The 22,759-nt window shown below is 39.3% G+C and overlaps 2 protein-coding genes across 2 annotated transcripts; one reads left to right on the forward strand and one right to left on the reverse strand.

Moving 5' to 3' along the window:
- The first annotated feature begins 242 nt into the window (after window positions 1–242).
- Window positions 243–1,334, forward strand: LOC104418260 (PLAT domain-containing protein 3). The gene is made up of 2 exons (XM_010029542.2): window positions 243–402; window positions 624–1,334. Exons 1-2 carry the CDS (start codon window positions 334–336, stop codon window positions 1,122–1,124), a joined length of 570 nt encoding a protein of 189 aa, XP_010027844.2. The 5' UTR covers window positions 243–333; the 3' UTR covers window positions 1,125–1,334.
- A 2,629-nt stretch (window positions 1,335–3,963) lies between these two features.
- On the reverse strand, window positions 3,964–9,096 carry LOC104418261 (inactive TPR repeat-containing thioredoxin TTL3). Its single transcript, XM_010029543.3, has 5 exons — window positions 7,838–9,096; window positions 7,450–7,645; window positions 7,175–7,347; window positions 4,673–5,006; window positions 3,964–4,420 (listed from the first exon to the last, which is right to left on the reverse strand). The coding sequence occupies exons 1-5, from the start codon at window positions 8,836–8,838 to the stop codon at window positions 4,289–4,291; spliced, it is 1,836 nt and encodes a 611-aa protein (XP_010027845.2). The 5' UTR covers window positions 8,839–9,096; the 3' UTR covers window positions 3,964–4,288.
- Between the last annotated feature and the right edge of the window lie 13,663 nt (window positions 9,097–22,759).

Below are 22,759 nucleotides of genomic sequence, written 5' to 3' on the forward strand. Positions count from 1 at the left end.
GGTAAGTAAATAAATTGTGGGCTACCACTTTCAATGCAATTGAATGAATGAGGGCATTTTGCATTTTCAGTGAATAAGGGGATGGATTTAGTTATACAAGAGCTGGACATGGCACACCCATTTACTAAATGAGTGCCCCAAACCCAAATTAACTTAGCCCTACTTTGGAAATAAAATAAATAAAAAAGGTACATCTGCTTGACGCGCTATCGTGGATGTATATGGAATATGCCGAAACCGACCAAATTTGGCCAAGCGTCCCCCCATTGTCCTTATAAAGGCCAAATTGCCAACAAAGCTTTCACCTACCTCTTCCCATTGAGAGCCCACGCCATGGCCTCCATCATCCCTCGGTTTATCTTCTTCTTCTTGCTCCTCCTGCTGGCCATCTCCGCCCAATCTGTAAGAAAACTTTCCTCATTTTTTGTCTCTCTGTTTTTTTTTTTATTATTATCATGTGTCTCTCTCTATTCATCCTCAGTCATCAACGATTTTCTTTTTTGTTTCTCTTTTCTAATGGATCTCCACCTTAAACGGATGATTAGGCATTGTCTAGATTGAGTTTTTCTTTTCAACCCGGACGCGAGTAGATTGAGTTTATCTTTGTTCACGAGTGATGCCAGGACGATTGCGTCTACACGGTCTACGTCCGAACTGGGTCGATAATCAAGGGCGGCACGGACTCCGTCGTGAGCCTGAGGCTCTACGATGCCTACGGCGAGGGGATCTGGATCACGGACCTCGAGGCATGGGGAGGGCTGATGAGGCCGGGCCACAACTACTTCGAGAGGGGCAACTTGGACGTCTTCAGCGGCCGGGGCCCGTGCCTCAGCGCACCCGTCTGCGCCATGAACCTGACCTCGGATGGGTCAGGTCCGCACCACGGATGGTACTGCAACTACGTGGAGGTAACCACCACCGGCGCCCACATCCCCTGCTCACAAAAGGAGTTCACGGTGGAGCAATGGCTGGCCCGTGACGTGACGCCGTACGAGCTCACCGCGATCAGGAATCGCTGTCCGGATGGGGTCGCCGGCGGCAGTAAGATCGAGCCTCATGTGGTGGCTGCAGTCGGTGGTGGTGGTAAGATCGAGTCGCATGCGGTGGCAGAGGCTGTGATGTAGGGATGTGGTGGACATTGTCATGGTAATTTAATAAATGATGTGTGATCTGTCGTCTAATGTGTATGTCCTCTAATTTGGTAAATCTCGTGTTTCTGGGGAACTTTCCTTCTTTTCACTGTTTATTTATCATGATGAGGACATGCCTTTTTAATGACCTAGTATTGCGTTGTATCTCATAAAATAGTTGTGTGTGAAAGACAATTAAATGAATTTAGTCTTTATCAAACTGAATCTGACCCGATGGAAACCACGTGACGAAAATCACGCGAAACCAACCATTTCGAATGCCTCATACTTAATCTAGCACATGTACTCCATAAAGTACTATTCACTCTGCAATATGCTCTTAAGCACAAATAAAGATGTCCTCATCGACGATCTACCTTTAGCTGCGAATGTTCGACTATTGATAGATCGAAGGGGTTTGATTCAAAAGATGTTATCTAATGGCGAATTAAGTGAATCCATCGTGATGTTTTCCATCTTTAATTTGATCTGAGTCATAAATAATTAAATGTGATATAATTATCAAAGATCGGCGTCCCTGACTATTATTCAACAAAACTTCACTCTTCAAAGGTTTCGTAGATCTTCTTCTCTGTGGAGTAACAATTGTTTTTTATGAAGTATATTGTTAGATCATGCAATACACAAAACACATGGCCTCGCAATACAGTGCGGTGATTCTATAGTACATTATCAAACGAGAGATATTTTTTTAAAAGGGTACATAAATGTGATCATATAGGCTCGTCTAATTATGTTTATTAAAGAAAATCTCCCTATGAGCATTTCTGCCTATCCACGACGTGAGCAAATATCGTCTCAATAATGACCTTTTTCCTGTGGAGGTTGTTAATGCAGACACAGCAAAATAGGAAAAATACAATAAAAAAAATTTATCTCAATTTTGACTTAATGAACTTTTGTGTGTTCATAGTCTTACCGGTAGCATTCACATTCACATTCACATCGAAAAGATCAAATTACTCATCCCTTCAAATTTATTAATATCTCCATTAGGATTTGAGTGGTTTGGTTTTTAATTATTTTAAAGTTCCTTTGTTGAAGCGTGAGAATTTAGAATTTAGGGATGATTTTGAAAAGAAAATGAGGTTTTCGTAAGTAGAATATAAAGAGAGCCGATGTAAAAGTGCATGGTAAACTTTTAAACGTATCAAAAAAAAAAAAAACTTTTAAACATAAAATTTGTATTTCAAAAGTTTTAAAAAGTAGAAAAGAAATATTAATAGTCGCCGGATAAAATAAGTATGTCTCCTCTGATTAGACTTGTCCTTGTTTATTTTGTCCATATGCTTATCCTCAGATTTGTCGTTCTGTCATTATTGACCATTAGTGCGATTGCGAATATGACCATGTGGCCCAGACCTAAAGCGTACTCGCTGTCGGGTTGCGATTTCACCACAAGCCAGCTAGACTCCAATTGCAACCATCCTTATCTCTTTTTCTCCAAGAAATTTCCTCCATTTCGATGATGCATGTTGGTACTGCTTGTCCTTGAATAGTTACTAGTCTGCACAATTTTTTTTTTAGTTGGTGTCTCCACAATTTAGGTTCCATATGTAAAATCAGTTTTTAACTTTCAATTAATCAATTATATCTTAATTTGATCTTCAACTATTTGGTTATTATGAACCGTCGTATCTAAAATTTTAACTGATTCTATTAGATCCTTACACTATTGTAATAAATTCGTTAAAATCCTCAATAAATAACAATATGTCAAATTACTTGTGGATTTGCTTGAGATTGCAAAACAAAACAACAACATATATTCAATTTCGTGGGTAGGTTATTCCTTTCGAGCAAACAATCTCACTTTAGAATTACTTTTTATGCAAAAATTCGCAATAGAGAAAGCAAAAAGGTAACAACTATGGAAAGTTTGGCTGTTTTCTTTGGGAGAATAGCCGACTAATCATCATTTTTCTTCATTTAACCCCGACTTAGTTGAAAGCTTGACTTTTTTTCCTAATGAACGAGAGATTTTGTACAAATTTGTGACTCTTTCGTAAATAAAGGGGGGATATCTAATAATTTTTAATAATCGCTGAGGGCTATGATGGAAAACCTTATTCGAGCATTTTGTCTTCGGAAATTCTCGTGTGATAAAACAAAATGTGGTATAAAGACACATAACTTAGTCTTTTTGAGTTATCTCTTTTGAGTTAATGCATCTATAGATGGTTAAGGTTTGTATCATTGCCTTTTTGTGGGAGCCTGATTCGGCACAACACTTTGTCAAATTACTAGAAACTCACTACCTTCGAATTGAGTTATTTCTCCTCCCAAGTCTCGTTGGATCTATCATGCACTGACGCCCTTTTACCAGGCCTCCCGGGTGTATGTAGTTGAATCAAATGAACTTTATTTCGACCAAAAAAGAAAAATTGTCAACATAGCTCGAATATGTCGTCATTGTATTGTGCGAAGTAATCTTTCTTGTTGGGTCACTTAAAATTCTAATACCTGATTTTGGGCAATGGTAGTCTCGACTGACTTGAGATTGGCAAAACTAACTAAATACAACGAGTATTGTGATGTCCATGTTTTAATCCACCAATCATAAAACTGGTTAAAAGAAGTTCCCCCCAATCATAGATAGGGAAGGCATAGATAGATCATATAAAAATAAATAAATTAGTCTCGCCAATTTCTTTACCTTAGCATTTGAGTGAGAGTAATTTGGTTTTTTCAATGAAAAGATTACGTCAAGTTTGTGAAAATAGCCCCGGACTTTTGTTATCGGCTTTTCTACATCAAAAGTCAATACAAAAGCAAATTTGATCAGTTTATAGGCTCGATTTGCATTAGCAAATTTTTTCAATCCAAAACCAAACTGATAAACCAGTTAATACCAAAGTTTAGGTTCAATCCGGTCCGATCTGTTGGTCGGTTTTTCTTGATCACTCTTACACCAGAGAAATTAACTATAGAGAAGAAGGTGCTCCTAGGCAGACATGCATCTCTTTGACCTAATATTTCAAAGCATCACCAAAGAAAAATTCACTAAATATTCATTTGATCAACTACACATTCTAGCTTTCAGAGATTTGTTTTTTTTTCGTCTAATTTGAGTAAGTACACCCTCCAAGAGAGACAGCTGCAACACTAAACACACCATATTTGAGATTTTGCAAGCCCTATACGGCTTCACCACGTCGTCTTTTAAGTTGGGCTTTGGCTTCCAATAGCGCTCGGCTCACTTCTTCATCTTCTGGCGCTTCTCTTGCCAACACCTCATAGTCTTGTATCGAAGCCTCCCACCTCTCCATCTGATGGAAGAAAACGAAGCAAACATAGACTTCATGAGTACAAATTGAGAAGTACTAGGGTCATGTACTATTGCCCCAGTAACTCCCATATTCTGCATTCAGAATTTGTTAAATTTGCGAAATGATAATCAACTGAGGACAGATTGGATGTGTTAACATTAAAAATTAACGATAAAGTGTACGAAATGTTTTGCTACGAGGTTATTTGGAGGTCTTCTATCAAACAATTTTGATTGCAACGAAATGGCTTACCTTGGCGAAACAATCGGCTCTTCTTAATCTGGCCTTGCTGTAAGACGGGCGGACATTGAGTGCGGCGGTGCAATCCTCGATCGCCTTCTCATACTGGCCCAGTTTGTTCCGGCACGCAGCACGGTTGCATAACAAGACAGAGTTATAAGGGTCATGCTCGAGCCCTTCTCCATAAGCTATGCAGGCCTCGGTGAATTTCTCAGCCTTGAAGAGGTCGTTCCCTTTGTACCGGGCTCCCGCCACGGCTCGAGCCCTCTTAATCACATAGTTCACTTCCCTGTTGCTCGAGTCTAGCCGAGCTGCACGTTGAGCTGCCTCCAAGGCATCATCGAATCTGCCTCAATCAAAAAAGCCATGTAAGTCATGTTGGTTAATTAGGACTGAGGGACCCTTAAAGTGACGGAAAATATGACATTCAGTACAATTCCTCAGTTACTTCTATCGATCCGTCCTCGATGAGGTCCATATAAGCATGATTTCGATCATATACGTTTGTGTCATTAACAGAACTAGATGATAAATGATGTGTAATTGATCACCTGATTTAATTATTTGGATAGGTTATATTAACCTATTACTCGAACAACATATTGAAAATTTCAAGACTAGTGTGTGAACCGGATCTAAATGAGAAAAGACGCACGACATAGACTTGGTTACTGATCACCAATTGAGGAGTCTATGGGGTTTGTAGCTGGTGCAACCTTGGCTTATCGGTCAGATCTTCCAAGATGCATGGTCGGCAAGAAAAGGGAGGAGCTGCTGGCCCATTGGGAACTTTTTGGTAGGTAAGAGGTCAAATTATGGAGACTAAAAAACCCCATCATTTCTTTTCTGGCTCTTTCTTTTTGGCCAACAAGCGTGCGCTTTTGAGCTGTTTGGCGATGCCCAATTTGCCCAAATCGAAACCGCGTCGAGCACTATACGAGACCTTCAGCATTATGCTTTATGATGGGCCCCTACGAGACTAATAAATGTTTCTTGTGCTTTTCCTTGGCAAATATGGTGTTTGGAGTTATTTTTATCTTCTCTTGCTGACTTTGATGAACTTAAATTTGGCATTTTTCTCTTGGGGGTGCTATGGATTGTGCTAGGGATAATGGAACTATATCCTTTTGATTGCAATAATTAGGTAATTGGAATGTGACAAGGCCTTGTTGGTGGTCCTTAAAGATTGCATTGCAGTTGCTCCGAAAGCCATTTTCTTTTCTTTTTTTGTTTAGTTATTTTTCTAAAGTTTTCTACAAATTTCTTTCACCCTCTAGAACTTTGTTTTTTTGAAATTTATGTGCCATGCCTCTCCAGCTCCTCCCACCCTAAAAATCAATTTAGGCCTAGACTTTGCATCACAAAATGAGTATGATTATGAATCTAGGGCTGGAATTTGAATTCATAATCTTAGCATTCGAGCTACAATCCCAACAATGCAACTCTTTTTTTTCGATTATTCAACAATTTAACTCTACCAATTTCACCACAAGCTATAAATTGTAAAGGCATAAAAGTTAAGTGATAGTGGGATTAATCAATATTAACATGTTTCGACAATGACTATAGAGTATCGTGAGAAAAATTACGGACAAAGCAAAATCGACATTAGATGGATGTATCTGTTTTTACATTAATAAAAAGGGGGAAATTTCAAAATTTGTGAGAACGAGCCACCTGAGACGATGGCTTGGACGAAGAAGATGCCGGCAGTTGACGTGGGCTGTGTAGCTAAGAGGGTGGGAGGAAGAAAGAGGAGGAAAGAAAGGGAATTTAGAGTTCTCCACTATGTTTGTAACAAGGGATTAGGAGGAAGGAGAAAAGGTTCTTAATACACAGTCATATTTGGATAAAGGGAAATATACTGAGGGAAAAGATAAAAAATGATTATTAGGAATTAATCTAGTGAATTTGAAGCAGAGGGATTTGTACGGTTTTATGTATTTTTTTTCTAACAAATGGATTCTTTTCTCTCACTTAGAACCTTATATTACGTCTATTTGTAAGTATGTCTAAGAATATTTTATCATAATACATTCTTTTTATTGACTAGCATCCAAATAACATCATAACTCAGCCCCCTCAAGTCCGTTCTCTTCTTTTTTTATCATAATTATCTAAATCCATCCTTTCCTAACTAATCGCTCTATGAAAACTGAGTGAGGATACGAGAGCGACGAGGGCATTCGGAAAAGAAAATAACAATTTGGTAAATATGTAAACAAGAGTCGTGGATGGGAGATGCTAACTTGAATCTAGTAACAAAACTTAACATACAAAACGTCTGTATGCAAAATGAGAATGCAAATTGATGGGCGAGCACGAAAATTGAAGGACGATAATTGAAAATTTGCAAAATAAGATGGCAATCAAAGAGAAAGAATATATATATATATATATATATATATATATATATATATATATATGTATATGTATGTATAGGACGTGGGTCACTAACCTGCCGACGGTCAAGTCAACATGTATGTATTTATATATAGGAGGTGGGTGACTAACCTGCCGACGGCCAAGTCAACTTGGGCCCGCACAAGTAACAGACCAGCATTCCCAATCGGACCCAGGAACTTCGTACACTCCTCGACCTCGAAATTCGGACCCTTCGACAATGCCTCATCCGCATCTTGGTGCTTCCTCAGCTTCAACAATGCCTCCGCTTGTAGTGCAAAAATCTTCTCCATACATAAACATATAAAGGAAAAAAAAGCCGTAATTCAGACATCAACCTTAAAGAAAAGATAAAAGAAATTGCTCGATCCGGGTCGATGGCCGACCTGAGGAGCCGAGTCGGCACCAGCCGATATGGCACAACGGCTCTCTTTTATCAAAGTATTCCAATCCCTTAGCTTGCGAGCTTCGGTGCATTTAGTGAGATGGGACTGGACCCTTTTGGCTTTCGCGATGTCCTCCGGGTCGGCTTCGGGCCCCGAGTGTTTGTAGTGGTACATTGCCTTTTCTGCTTCGCCTAATCTAATGCAGATGAGAAGGAACGTTTATCAGAGCGAGCGGTGTTCCATCGCGAGATCTCGGTGAAACAGGTTGGGAATATTCCGAGTAGATAATGGAAAGAATTTGAAATTAGGGAGGGAATTCAACTTCAAACTGTATGCTCCAATGGCAGGAGATTTACGAAGGAACATTGCTCGGTAGGGTAGAAGTTACCTGACGTACAACGTCGCCAAGCGATTATGAGCTCTTTGATAATGAGGATCGATCCGAATGGCTTCTCTGCACTCAAAAACGGCCTCGAGTAACCTACCCAAAGCCGTCAGAGCGGCGCTCCTGTTGCTCCTATAGGAAGCCTTGTCCGGATCTATCGAGATCGCTGCGTCGTACAATGCCAAGGCTTCGGCGAACCTACCATTCTTGTAATCCTCGTTGCCCATTATCTTCAGCGTCTCGGGATCCATTCTCGTCGAGAGAGCACGACAGAAAGAAGCAGGGGCTGGCGATTCGCTAGGCTTTCTATTGCTATCCGCCGGTTTCTTCACGATGTTGCCCATCACGCTGTTCGTGTATTTTCCGTTGGGCGCCGGAGCCTCGTTCCTCGTAGCAGCCTTCGCGATGTAAGGGTCCGGCACGTTGCTCACGTTATTTGGATTCGTTGTCCCGGGTTGCCTCAAATTGCCCAAGGTCCCGAAGAGCATTACGTTGCTCGACGATGCACGGACAAGCGTGCTGCTTCCCCGGGCCTTTTGGTGATCGATGATCATGCTTTCTAGCTCGCCCGATATGCCAGTCGCCTCCGGAGGCAGTCTTCTACCTTTGTTGCCATAGGTTTGTTTATGAGGATTCTTCATGGGACTGCCAGACACGGATGAAGGCAATGCCATCGCCGTCTCATCGGCGACCCTGCCAGGGGCTTGCTTTTGGTAGTACATATTTGGATTCCCACGTTGGTTCGGATTCGGCCTCATACTCATCGGCTTAGGCGGGACTTCTGATCCGTTGGCATCAACTAAAGCGGCCTCATCAGACCTGCTGTGCCGCTGTCTCGAACTAGGGGTGCTCGGCGATTTAGTCACATTGCCTCCGACATGGTGCACAGCGGGGGGCGTCATCGACCCGGTGGAGGTCGTCCTCCTGGGCCAAAACGTGCGCTTCCCAAACACTGCATTGATTAGGCCACAACCCGACGATCTCTCCGGCGAGGCATCCACCATCTTTTTTCTCCTTTCGGAATCCTAGGACGGGAGCGGGAGGTCGGAATTCTGATAAACAAGGAATTAGCAATTTGAATGTGAACCTCAAACGCCCTGAATGCTACAAGAGACCATCTGATGAAATGGTTATAACAACAAGCAGCATGGTTGATTGGAATTGAATTCAAGTTTAGGCGAGGGAAAGGGCTTGGCTCCAGGAGGAGAATGTTGTTTGCTTCAATGATGATTGGCAAGGTCTCCTGGAGTGGCAGCCAGAAAACAGCTGTTAATCCGTTCTCTCTCTTTCTGGTGGAGATGTGATGCAAGATGTCATGATGGAGGGAGAAAAATTAATAATAATTTGAATAAGTAAAGGGGGGCAGAAAAATAATTTCGTTGGTGAGTATAGTCAAATGGGCATTTTTTATTTTTTTTTTAATTTGTTGCAATTCCTTATCCGTGTGCTTGTGTAGGTGGTGGGGAACCAACAGACCCTGTCATGGAATTACGGAGGATCTCTAGAATTTTTAGTAAACAAAGAAAGGGACGTGGCCATGCTCTCCTTTGAAAAATGCCTTTTTCTATTTGGGCGTTCGGTTTGGACTTTTCTTGTCGAATTTGGCTCTCTTTCTTTGTGCTTTAAAAGCAAACCAAATGGACCGAGAAAAAAAAAAAGAAAAAACAGATTCTTAGGGTGTGAAGATTGGCGCATTCAACGAGAAGAGAGAGAGAGAAAAAAACAGATTCTTAGGGTGTGACGTTGGCGCATTCAACGAGGAGAGAGAGAGAGAGAGAGAGAGAGGAGGGCACGTTGGGAGACCGTTCGGCATGGTGTGCCCGATCGGTGCATAGCTGGTAGCCGTCTCAGGACGCGCTTTTGTTATGGCCTCTCGGAATCGTGTTGTGCCGGGTCTGTTGAAGCTTTGATCGGTTGCTGCTTCTATGAGCAGAACACGTGATGCGGTGGATCAATACGGTGCCTCTAAACTGGATGTCAAACGGTTCCAAACTGGAACTGAACTGAACCGTTTGAGTTGCATTTCAGTTTTCTTTTCTGAAATATTAAAAGGAGGATTAGTGAAAAATGAGAGAGATTGTGTAAATTGTAATATTAAAAAGAGAGGCGAAACTATCTAGCTGGAATTAAAGAACGGTTATTTAGCCGAACCCAAACCCAAACCAAATCGAAAGTGCACGAAATTTGGTTCAGTTCAAATTGGTAACCAGATCTGACAGGCCTAATGCCTTCTAAGCGAGGAAGTATTTCATGCGTCTGTTGCATCATTTGAGTATGAAGTAATTACGAGTTGTGTTATGAAGGGAGATCGCCCTCAGGTTAACAAAAACCCGAATGGTAATTGGCTTGTCGTACCACCCGTCAATGAAACGCAACGAAATAGGGAACGACCCTGATTTGTCGAAAAATGGTTGTTTTACCCAAAGAGTGAACAATCTTTCACCAAAAGTTGATTTTTGATTTTTTACGGAATGGATTTTGTGGCAATTTTGAATAAGAATTCGCTCGGCGTCGCCATGAAGATGAAACACAAATTTTAAGATTAAAAAAAAAAAAAAAACCTACTGATGGTGATGGAAATTGAAAAGAATAATTTTTAATGGACTGAAAAAATATATCGGGAATTCGTGTTTGATGATGATCTTATTTATATAACTACTAATTACAACCGGTCACTAGTAGTTATTACTTTAAGTACTTCAAACACCGATCTCATCCATAAATAATTACTACTTTCAAAACTAGTGGACTACTTAACTGTAGCTCGATGTCCTTATTCTCATATTCTCCCCTCACTTCCAAGACTTAGCGAGATTTTAAGATGGCCAAAGCCTATACTTGTTTCGTGGATGAGCTTTATCGAACACCACTCAACTACTTTAGCCACCGATGATTCTTCTTTCTAGATGTCAAAATTCATGCCATATAGCTATCGATTGTCCAATGGCTCGAACCACCTTCACTTGATCGACTACCCCCGAGTCACTTATTGTATCATATAGTTGTTAAAAGCTGCACATTATGGTCATTGATAGACTAGTTTTATAATCGTCCGAACCATGTCGATCATATCAACCAAACTCAGTTGACCGATTGAACCTATTGCTCGTCAATTTAAAAGAGTTCCTTTTTTTTTTTTTTTTGTAATTAAAACTTCCATAGAAGAGAAGTATTATAAAAACTCTGGTAGAATCAAGAATGAGGTTTTCATTTTGTACACGCCATATCATGATTTAGTAACTGCATCCAATCTCCAAAAAAATCCAATTATTTCGAACTTTCTATTTACGGAATCCCCATGAATAGGATAAAACCTTATTTCATGGTATTTACAGGAGATTCCTCTTTCTTATTCTTAAGCAAGCCCTTGAGAGGGCTTAGTTGATTCATGATTTATGTTTCATTTTTTCGTTTCCTTTTTGTTTGTTTCGATAAATATACCAATCAATTCTGATTCTTTCTTTTTCTATTAATTTTTTTCTGATCAAGATATATGATCCACAAATCTATGTATCCATATAGATCCTCTATTCATGGATTAACAAAAACGTACAAAAGCTCTATTTGCCTCTACCATTCTATGAGTCTCTTCCCTTTTGTGTATGCCATTGCCACTCCCTTTGGTGGCATCCACTAATCCGAAACTTAATTTGAAAGCCATATTTCGACTTCGAATTTTTTGGGATGCTAATAACCAATGAATGGCAAGTGCTTTTCCTTGTGTGGATCCTATTTCAATGGAAACTTGATGAGTTAATCTACATACACATCTTGCTTTTACTGCTATATCGGGAGTTACTCCATGTATTGCGTGATGTAAAACAGATAGTGGATTTGTTTCTGTCTTTTGTTGAATTTTTTTCATGGCTCGATAGATAATTTAATAAGCTAATGATTTTTTTTCAATGTTTCAGAATACAGTTAACCAACCTATTAACTAATCAATTACGATAAATTTGATTGGATTTTCCATTTTTTTCTTCTGCAATACCTTGACATGACATGAGCATGAAAGGCATTTAAGAATAAGTTTTCTTTTTTATAAGGGCTAAAATCATTTATTTTCGCTTTTTGACCACATATTGCAGGATGGATCTCAAAAGATATGAATGAAAGATCTCCCTCCAAGCCGTACATATAACTTTCATCGAATTTGATATGTATCCATGAGATCGAGTATGGATTCTGTTTACTCACTTAAAATTGAGTATCTGTTTCCCTCCCCTTCTTGCTAGGATTGGAAATTCTATATTTTACATATTCATACGATTGAGTCCTTGGGTTTTCAAAATAGTGTTAAGAAAAAAAAAGGTGCTTTGAATCATTGCTATTTGACTCGGACTTGTTCTAGAAGTCGAGACATTTTGAATTGTTTCTTAACATAGACAAAGTCAAGGAAAACCTCTAAAATTATTTCAATATTGGACCTTGGATATAGAATAGTTCCAAATCAAATCTCTTTAGAAATAAGATCTTTTGTCTCATGGTAGCCTGCTCCAGTCCCCTTGTGAAACTTTCATTATTGGGTTGTCCATACACTTCACACGTTTCTAGCAATTCACATGGTATCATCAAATGATATAAGTCTTGAATGAGAATCTAGAATGCCCTGTTGACGATCCTTTACTCCAACGGCATTTAGGGTTCCTAGAACAATGCGATATTTCACACCGGATAAATCCTTAACCTTTTCGCCTCTAAATAAGACTGCAAAATTGTGACATCCTCAAAATTTGACCATATTCTAGATACGATAAGGGGTTTACTTCTATTAATACGCAATTAGTAGAATTAGACTTTGAATTGATTCATGAACCATTCAAGAGTGTTAAACCTATTGGGATAGGAAATTTAGCATTTCGATGCCCACAACCAGAGAACTCAACCATGGATTGACAATTCGACCATAAGAATCAATGAGGGACAATCTTAAGCCATTTCGGACTGATCCAAGAACAGTTATAGATCGATTTGATAATAGTATACAATCGGATTGCGGGTGATTATGCATGATTACTATATTAACTACGAACGACCGTAAACCAATTCCAAATGATCATGTACTTCAAAACAAGCAATTGACCCCTCACGATTACATTACAACCGATGATCATCCATGAATTGAAAAAGGCTCAAATGTGAATTGATATCAAATCAACCACGAGTTGAACTTACGAAACCCCTAAAGGCTGCCCGTTGGTTTTAACTATACTAAAACCACATTTAAAGAATTTCAACCACAAATTCTATTTTGGTTAAGGATATCGGACTTTTGAGGATTAAGTGAACACCATTAGACACTACTTCATGAAATTCCTTAATTATCAATAAACCCTGAATTCTTGGATAAATGAAATTGGACCTAAAATTGGAAGCCCAATAGACTACACGCTCGAGTTCGGCCCAATGGGCCTCACGCCCAATTAAAAGCCCATTAAGCTTGTTAAGGCCTAAATTGGATGAGTTAAGCCCAAACCCAAGCCCTAGGTGCGTGAATAGTGTGCGTACTGCTGGACCTTCACTGTTTTCAAAATTTATAAGGCTTTCTATGTTTGAATCTCACAAAACTTCCTCATGAAAGTTGTTCAAAACATCTTGATTTACAACATATTTTAATTTCAGATTTTTCTAAGGTGAAATAGTTGCTATGAAAACCTATTCTTTTATAGTGTGAAAACTGCCCAGTGTAGCAAAAATGATAATCTATTTGTCTTCTCGATTTTTTATAAATTCTTCCTTTTAGACGATAAGTTATCAAGGTTTAGGGGATAGGTTATCGAATTTTGGATGATAAGTTATCAAGATTTGGGCGATAGTTTATCATGTTTAGGATGCTAGGTTATCAACTTTTACCGATAGGTTATCACTTCTTGGTTTGATAAGTTATCATTACGTGATAAGTGATTATGTGATAACTTATATTCTATAATTCATAAGTACTTGCAAAATATGATTTCGAAAGGTTACATGTTAAGGTTGTTCGATTTGATATTGTTATTGGATGTGCTTGTTCTATGTGATATATGTTCATTGGAAATAGTTTCTATACATATACACATATGTTAATGGTCAATGCGTGAGAACACCCTAAGCCTCCGAGAGGAGATGTACGACGGTTCTTGGATGTGCAAGGAAGTAGATCGGGTCAAGTCTCTCTCTCTCTCTCTCTCTCTTGGGATCGGCGATATTGAGACATATCGTTCCCGAACTAAGTCCAATACTAGATTTGTGATCATGTTACAACGGACCAATCCTTCCTTAGCCTTGGTGTGATATTGAGACGTATCGTTCTCAAACTAAGTTTAGTACTAGGTCGGTGATCATGTCACATCAAATTAATCCTTTCTTGGTCTCAATGCACTATTGAAGTATATTGTTTCCAATCTAGATTGGACTAAGGCTGGTACTCAACGTAACATGTCAAACCACGGACTCTCATTTCGTACTCGACATATTTTATTGATGTACTTTCAATAGGTCATGAAACATACTGAGCCTGGCATGCCATTGAGGCATTCATACTTGGCTAATGAGAAAGATAACAATGGGCGTGAGTGATGAGGTGCCATGTGATCATATAAAGACCCTAATGCATTTTATGCAAGGTGTGAACTCGTCCTGGTGCGTTTTCTGTGAGACGATGCCTAATTCAATTCAAATGCCCCTAAGTCAACAGGATGCTGTTCGCGAATGGATTTCAAAATGAAACTCTTTACAAGAATGTCATCTTGATGCATTTACGTGGGATGATGCCATACTCCATGGGGGCGCGATGCCCAATTATGTTGAAAGACTACGCACCTCAGGTTGGCCTTAGGTCCTGAACAGCCGTAATAATCTGAAAGCACAGTTTCGAGGGATGCATGGTAATATGGGATGCCATGCGATTATCGAGATGCCACATGTGTAAAGTGTATGAGTGCATGAATGCATATTATGAGAAATGATGCTATAGTCAGTACACATGTGACTTGAAATCGATATATGAGCAATTTTGGATTATTGCATGGCATGGGTGCATGATTATAATATGTTGCAAGTTTTTGTATTTGTCTCGTGAATATGGAAAGTGTTATAAGAATTGTCTACGTGCTTTGTTATGATGGCTGGAGAAGGTAAGATGATCATTATAGTTGAGGCAAAGTAGGAGTTGTTTTGCTATTGATCTGCCATCGTTAGATAACTTGCATGTTTAGGGTGTTTCCTAGGTGAATGGCTTTCCTACGCGAGTGCTAGGGAGTTCACTCACTGAGTTTATCTCACTCCTCATTATTTAACTTTTTCAGGCCATAATCGTGGCTATCTGAGCCCGAGCCAAAGTACTTTGAAATGGACATGTACTAGACGCGTAGGGGATACCACTTTGTGAGGTCGCCCTAGTAGAATAAAGGTGCTAGGTTAACACCAACCCCAATACTTGGACAAGTATAAAGGAATCCGCTACGAAAACGTGTAAATGGCTAAGCTTTTAAGGTGAAGAAAGATTATGTTTGAAGGTAAAAGCATATATATAAAAGTGTATTATGATGTATGCTTTATACTATCCCTATTGTTTGTTAATGGTTAGAAGATGTTTATTTTGCTTCCACTTGTGCATAATTTAAAGATAAAATGAATAGGTCGACAGCGCGTCTTGGGACGTCGTAAGCAAATGACCTAAGTGAAAAGCGATAGCACAGGTTGTCACGAGCCCAGAGGGGGTCAAGGCGTGACAAGAATGTTCTTGTGAATTATGACCAATACCATGTCTATAAGTAATGATTTTTTAATCCAGAGGTTAATCATACTCTAGCAACTTTACGTAAAGCAGAGTTTGGTTTTTTGGGGGTGATAGTGGAAAAGTTGACTAATAAGCCACCCTTATTGCCACTCTATAAAATTGTACATGAGATTTTTACCTTATACAGCTCCTCATTCAATTCTTTCACAATTAATGGGTCTTTTTCCTCGTTCAAGAATCTCTTCCCTTCTTCCACTTTGTCCCAAAGAGTAACTAGGACCAATTAATTTAAGTTTTTGTGTTCCAATTAAACACTTTCCATTTTGGATTATTCCCAAAGGAGAATATTCTTCTTTTTACCGAACATCTGTGAATCCAATCACAATCTTATAATAAGAACAAGAGAACTTTCTCGATCAATCTCCTTGCCCCTCATTCTTCAAGAATTAGAAATATCATTTTCAAGTTTGAATTTGTTCATTTGAAATTTGGTTCTTCTACTTCATTTTTATTTACTTAATTTTTATTTTTTTTCCTTCTCTCTCTTTTTTCTGTTTATATTCCTTCCATCATTTCTTAAGTCTCATAAGTTTGATCTTGTATAATCCAACCCATTTTCTCATTGAGCAAAGGGTGGAAAAGATTGATTTTTCAATCACAAGTACTATCTAAGTGAAATCTTCCATTTTTTCCTCTTTTTTCTATACTTATCCCATAGGTACAGCCTTGAATTAATAGAGAACCTTTCCTTTTGTATCTATATGAATCAATATTATTCCATTCCAATTCCTTCCCGATACCTCTCAAGGAAAATCCTAAATTAGATTCCAAATTAACGGGTTAATGTGAGCTTACCCATGTGGTTATGAACTCTTCGAATAAGAATCCATATTCTAAAAGATCCTAGCTTTCGTGTTTCAATGGGTCTTTGAAATCCTTTTGATGACTTGTGTTGACGGGATATCTATATAATCTAATCAATTGCATAAAGTTCGTGATAGCAAAGGAACAAGGGAAAGCATACGGAAAAAACAGTTCTTTTCTATTATATTAGTATTAAATTAGTATTAGTTAGTGATCATGGCTCAGTGAGTCCTTTATTCTATTTGGCATTAGTCCTACATTTTGTTTCTATGGACCGAGGAGAAAGGGGGTAATGGGAAGAGGATTGTATCATGAGAGAAGCAAAGAGATCAACTTTTTTTCTTTCAAATACAAATATACAACATGGATTCTAACAATGAGTTGGACTCTCGTGATAATACAAATGAATCATCCATTCCATAGAGGTAAATCTTTTTTTGCTAGGCAAGAGGATAGCAAGTTATAAAATCTATTTTGGTAGGACATGTATTTCTATTACTATGAAATTCATAAATGAAGTAGCTAATGGGGAGTTACCATTATCCTTTCTGTGGTGATGAATATTGTAAGTGTTGCTAAGAAAAGAAAAGCAATTTGTCCATTTTTCAAGGTCTTAAAAGTGGGGGGAAACACATAAGAACTCTTGAAGGCAATGGAAAAGAGATCTAACTCTAGTTCTCTCGGATGGTAAGATCTTTGCTGCAAGAAGAAGGGGTTGACCCTTATCATCATGACTTAGTTCTGATTTCTCTATTTTTTAATAATATTTTTTTTCTTACTTATATTGAATAGAGCATGTTGAACCAAATCTTCTTCATTAAAACCTACTTGATTTAGATTGGGAAAACCGCACGATTTTATGAAATCGTGTGCTATGGCTCGAATCCATATTAGATCTTATTTCTTATAGGAGTAGTTAAGAATTGAATCCAATATTTTCCAATATTTTTGTATCCGTAATAGTGTGAAATGAAGGCCTGGCTCTAAGTTGCTCGAGAATAGTGGACTAGTGGCATTGAGTTTCTCAACCCTTTCTCTTAGGATTAATCAGTTCTATTTCTTGATGGGAGTAGCGAAAGGATATAACTCAGCGGTAGAGTGTCACCTTGACATAGTGGAAGTCATGAGTTCAAGCCTGTTATCCCTAAAACCAACGTGAGTTTTTCTATTTTGACTTACTCCCTTGTCGTAATCAAATAAGAATGGATAAGAGGCTTGAGGGATTGATGTAAGGGTGTAGGGATGGCTATATTTTTTGGAGCGAACTCCAGACAAATATGAAGCACATGGATACAAGTTATACCTTGGGATGAAAGACAATTCTAAATCAGCTTTGTCTACGAACAATGAAGCTATATGTAACAACTATGAATCTCATGGAAAGTTTGATCCTAGCTCAGGATGAACGCTAACAACATGCTTACCATATGCAAGTAGGATGAGAAGTGATGTTTCCAATGGCAAATTGGTAAGTAACACATAAAAAAACTGCCCTTAGGAGGGGAATAACGGCTGGAAACAGCTATTAATACCCCATAGGTTGAAGAGCAAAAGGAGCAATTCACCCAAGTAGGGGATCAAGTTTGATTAGCTAGTTGGTAAGGCAATAGCTTACCAAGATGATGATCAGTAGCTGGTCCGAGAGGATGATCAACCACACTAGGACTGAGATACAGCCCAGACTCTTACAAGAGGCAGTTAGTGGGGGAATTTCCCACAATGGGCAAAAGCTTGACGAATTAATGCCACGTTGAGGTAGAAAGCTCCGGATCATGAACTTATTTCCTTGGAGAAGAAGTAATGATGATATCTAGGGAATAAGCAGTAGCTAAGTCTATGCGAACATCTACAGTAATACAAAGGGTGCAAATGCTATCTAGAATGATTAAATGTAAAGCGTCTATAAGTGGCTTTTTAAGTTCGCCGTCAAATCCCAAGGCTCAACCCTAGTTAGGCAATGGAAATTACCAAGTTGGAGTATGATAGGGCAGAGGAAGTTTTCAGTGGAGCAGTGAAATGTGTAGAGATCAGAAAGAACTCCAACGACGAAAGCACTCTACTAAGCCGACACTAACACTAAGAGGTGAAAGTTAGGGCAACAAATGGGATTAAATCCTCTAGTAGTCCTAGCCATAAACAATAGATATTAAGCATTGTGCGTATCAACTCAAAGGAATTGAAGGGGGCCCACACAAGCCGTGAAGCATGTGATTTAATTCAATGCAAAGCGAAGAACTTTACCAGCACTTGACATGCCGCGAATCCTCTTGAAAGAGAGGTGTGCCTTCGAGAACGCGGACACAGGTGGTACATGGCTATTGTCAACTCATACCATAATGTGTTATGTTAAGTCCCGCAACAAGCACAACCCCATGTTTAGTTGTCACCATTGAGTTTGGAATCCTGAATAGATTGTCGATGATAAGCCGAAGGAATGTGAAGATGACGTCAAGTCATCATACCCCTTATGCAATGGGCGACACATGCTACAATGGCCGAGATAAAGGATCGCAATCCCGGGAGGCTAAGCTCACTCCAAAAACTCATCCTTACTTATGATTGTAGGCTGCAACTCACCTGCATGAAGTTGGAATCGCTAGTAATCACCGGTCAGCCACACGGCAGTGAATTCATTCTCAAGCCTTACACACACCACCCTTCACACTATGGAAGCTAGCTACGCTCGAAGTTGTTACCTTAACTATAAGGAGGGGGATGTCGAAGGCAAGGTAAGTGACTGGAGTGAAATCATAACAAGGTAGCTATATCGAAAGGTGTAGCTAGATAACCTCCTTTTCAAGGAGAGTTAATGCTTTTTGGATATTTTGGTTTGACATTGCTTTGTACCCAAAAAGAGGCGAGCTACATCTGAGTTCAACTTGGAGGTAGAAGTCCTCTTTCATTTCTAGACGATGAAGTAAGACCAAGCTCATGAGCTTATTATCTTAGGTCTATACAAGTTGATAGGTTCCCCTTTTTAACTTCCACATGTCCCTTTCGCATGGCTACATGAGGGTGAAAAAGGGAAAGAGGGGAATGGGGTTTTTCTCATTTTTAACATAGCTGGCCTTGGTGAAAGGCTCACACGATGGGCTATTAACTCTATTGTAGAGCGCACCGCTGATAATTGTGTCATTATGCTTGGGCTGTGAGGGCTTTCGGCCGCATAGATAGTTCAATGTGCTCATCATGAAATGTGGATAATCTAAGATACATTGACATGGCATACTTCTCCTATTCGAGCTGAGTTTGAAACCAAATCTCTTCTTAGGGGAGATCCAATGTAAATCCAACTTTCTATTCACTCATAAGACCCAAGTGGTCCACGGGGACTCCCACGATTCTTCTCTTCTTGAGAATCTATGCATCCCTTATCAATGTATGGATAGCTATCTCTCAAGCACAAATTTAGGTTTGGCCTCAATGGGAAAATAAAATTAAGCACTTAGCGGCATAATTTCATAAACCAAGAATTACAATATTACCCCTTTCATTCTAGGGTGATGGAGGGATTGTACCATTCAAGCTTTTTTTTTTCTCATGTTTTTCTCTAAGGTTTAAAGAAAGCTGCAAGCGTTCCTAATAGGAAGAAGATGAAATTATTTTTCCTTTCCATAAAGACCAAAAGATTGGATCTAGCCGTAAAAAGAATGCTTGGATAATAAATAACTCACTTCTTGATCTTCAACCCCCTTAGTCACTATGAATGCCCTTGATCCGTGCAATGAAGTGTGTCTATTTATCTATTTCTTGACTTGAAATGGAAGCAAGTTTGAAAAAGGATCTTAGAGTGTCTAGTGTTGGGCCAAGAATATCTATCTCTTAATGCCTTCTTTTTTCTTCTCATCGAAGTTATTTCACAAAAACTTGTCATGATAAGGAAGAAGGGGGGAACAAGCACTCTTGGAGATCATAGTATAATGAAGAGTTGTATGTTGCATTCGGGAAGGATGAATCACTATGGAAAAGGAATCTATTGCTTGGACCGTAGGTGCAATAATTTACTTCACAGGGAGGTCTCTAGTCCAAGTCGAGGAAGGCCTGGATGCACCAAGGAAAAAAAAAAGAATAGAATAGATATTTGACTCGTCATGCCTGCTCCACTTAGCTTAAGGGGATATAGCTCAATTGGTAGAGCTCTATTCTTGACATTAGGTTGCTGCGATTAAAAGTTGGATATATATTTGTTTAGGCAATAATGGTATTATCTTGTACCTGAACAGGTGGCTCACTTTTTAACGGGGAAAAGGACCAAAATATACCCTGGAAAGACACTACTGAGACAAAGATGGGTTGTCAAGAATGTAAAGAAGGTAGGATGCACAGTTGGTTAGATCTAGTATGGATCGTACATGGATGGTTGTTGGAGCTTGCAGTTCTCTCAGGATTCCCTCATCAGGGATCCTTGGGGAAGAGGATCAAGTTAGCCTTTGCAAACAACTTGATGCACTATCTCCCTTCAACCTTTTGAGCAAAATGCGGCAAAAGGAAAAAAAATCCCTGGACCGACCCCGTCATTTCCACCCTGTAAGAACTACTATAACACCCTAAGGATGCCTTCGACACCCAGGGATCACAAACCAATCGTAGAATCCTGTTCAACAAGTGAAACACATTAGTTATCTGCTCGTAGGTTGAGTAGTAACGGTTGGAGAAGACAATCACTCATTCTTAAAACTAACATTCTTAAGACCAAAGAGTCGAGCAGAAAATGGGGGAAAGCTCTCCTTTCCTAGTTCTCTTATAGCTAGATCCTTTGAAACCACAAGAATTCTCAGTTAAAATGGGATACCACTCAAAACCCTTTGAGATTTTGAGGAGAGTTGCTCTTAGAGAGCACTTTATGATGAAAGTTGTGAGCTATGTATGGAAGAGAGTTATTGTCTAGTGTTAGCTTCTATAGTAGAATTAGGCGGGGGTTAGAGAGGCATTGATTTACCTTACGGCAGATGTCGACAGTTCAAGTCCACTTATCTCTAACTCGTAAACTTAGCTAATATAAAGATATATCATAGCACCCAATTTTTTCGATTCAACAATTCGATCGATGATTTCTCATTCATGGACATTGATAAGATCCTTTCATTTAGTAGCACCTAATGATGGCATAGACTTAAAGTGAGGGGCAAAGTTTGAATGAGGAAAGGCTTACAATGGATACCTAGGCACCCAAAGACAAGAAAGGGCATAGTAAGCAACAAAATGCTGTAAGGTGTTAAAAATAAGCGTACATTCGGAGATTCCTGAATAGGTCAACTTTTCAAACTACTGTTGAATCCATGGGCTAGCAAGAGACAACCTGACAAATTGAAACATCTTAGTAGCTAGAGGAAAAGAAAGCAAAAGCGATTCCATAGTAGCGGTGAGCAAAATGCAAGTAGCCTAAACCATGAAAACAAGAATGCGGGAGAGCAATATAAGCATCATGCTACTAGGTGAATTAATGGAATGCTGCACTCTAAATGATGAGAATCTAGTAGCTGAAAGTATCACTAGCTTATACTTTGACTCAAGTAGCATGGGGCATGTGGAATCCTATGTAAATCAGTAAGAACCACATTACAATGCTAAGTACTCTTAGGTGACCCATAGCGAAGTAATGCCATGAGGAAAGGGTGGAAAGAACTTTATTGAGGAGTGAAATAGAACATGAAATCAAAAACTCCCAAGTAGTGGGAGAAGACTACTAGGACTCTAACCGCATGCCTATTGAAGAATGAGTCAGCGACTCATAGGCAATAGCTTGGTTAAGGGAACCCACCAGAGCTATAGTGAAAGTGAGTCTTCATCAAGCAATTATCATTACTTATGGACCTGAATCTAGGTGATTTATCCATGACCAGGATGAAGCTTGCGTGAAACCAAGCGAAGGTCCGAACCAACTGATGTTGAAGAATCAACAAATAAGTTGTAGTTAGGGGTGAATGCCACTCAAACTTAGAGCTAGCTACTTCTCCTCAAAATGTGTTAAGGTGCAACAATTGACCCGACATCTAGAGGTAAAGCACTGTTTAAGTGCAGGCAATGAGAGCGGAATCAAATCGAGGCAAACTTTGAATACTAGATATGACCTCCAAATAATAGGGGTCAAGGTCGACCAATGAGACGATGGGAGATAATCTTCATCGTTGAGAGGAAAACAACCCAGATCACTAGCTAAGGCCCTTAAATGAACACTCAATGATAAAGGAGGTACGGGTGCAAAGACAACCAGGAGGTTTGCTTAGAAGTAGCTACAATTAAAACGGTACGCAATAGCTTACTAATTTAGTGCTCTTACGTTGAAGATGAAAAGGGCTAAGCGATCTGCTGAAGTTATGGGATGTTAAAATACATTAGTA

This window comes from Eucalyptus grandis, chromosome 9 (genome assembly GCF_016545825.1).
Source record: "Eucalyptus grandis isolate ANBG69807.140 chromosome 9, ASM1654582v1, whole genome shotgun sequence".
NCBI classification, from domain to species: Eukaryota; Viridiplantae; Streptophyta; class Magnoliopsida; order Myrtales; family Myrtaceae; genus Eucalyptus; species Eucalyptus grandis.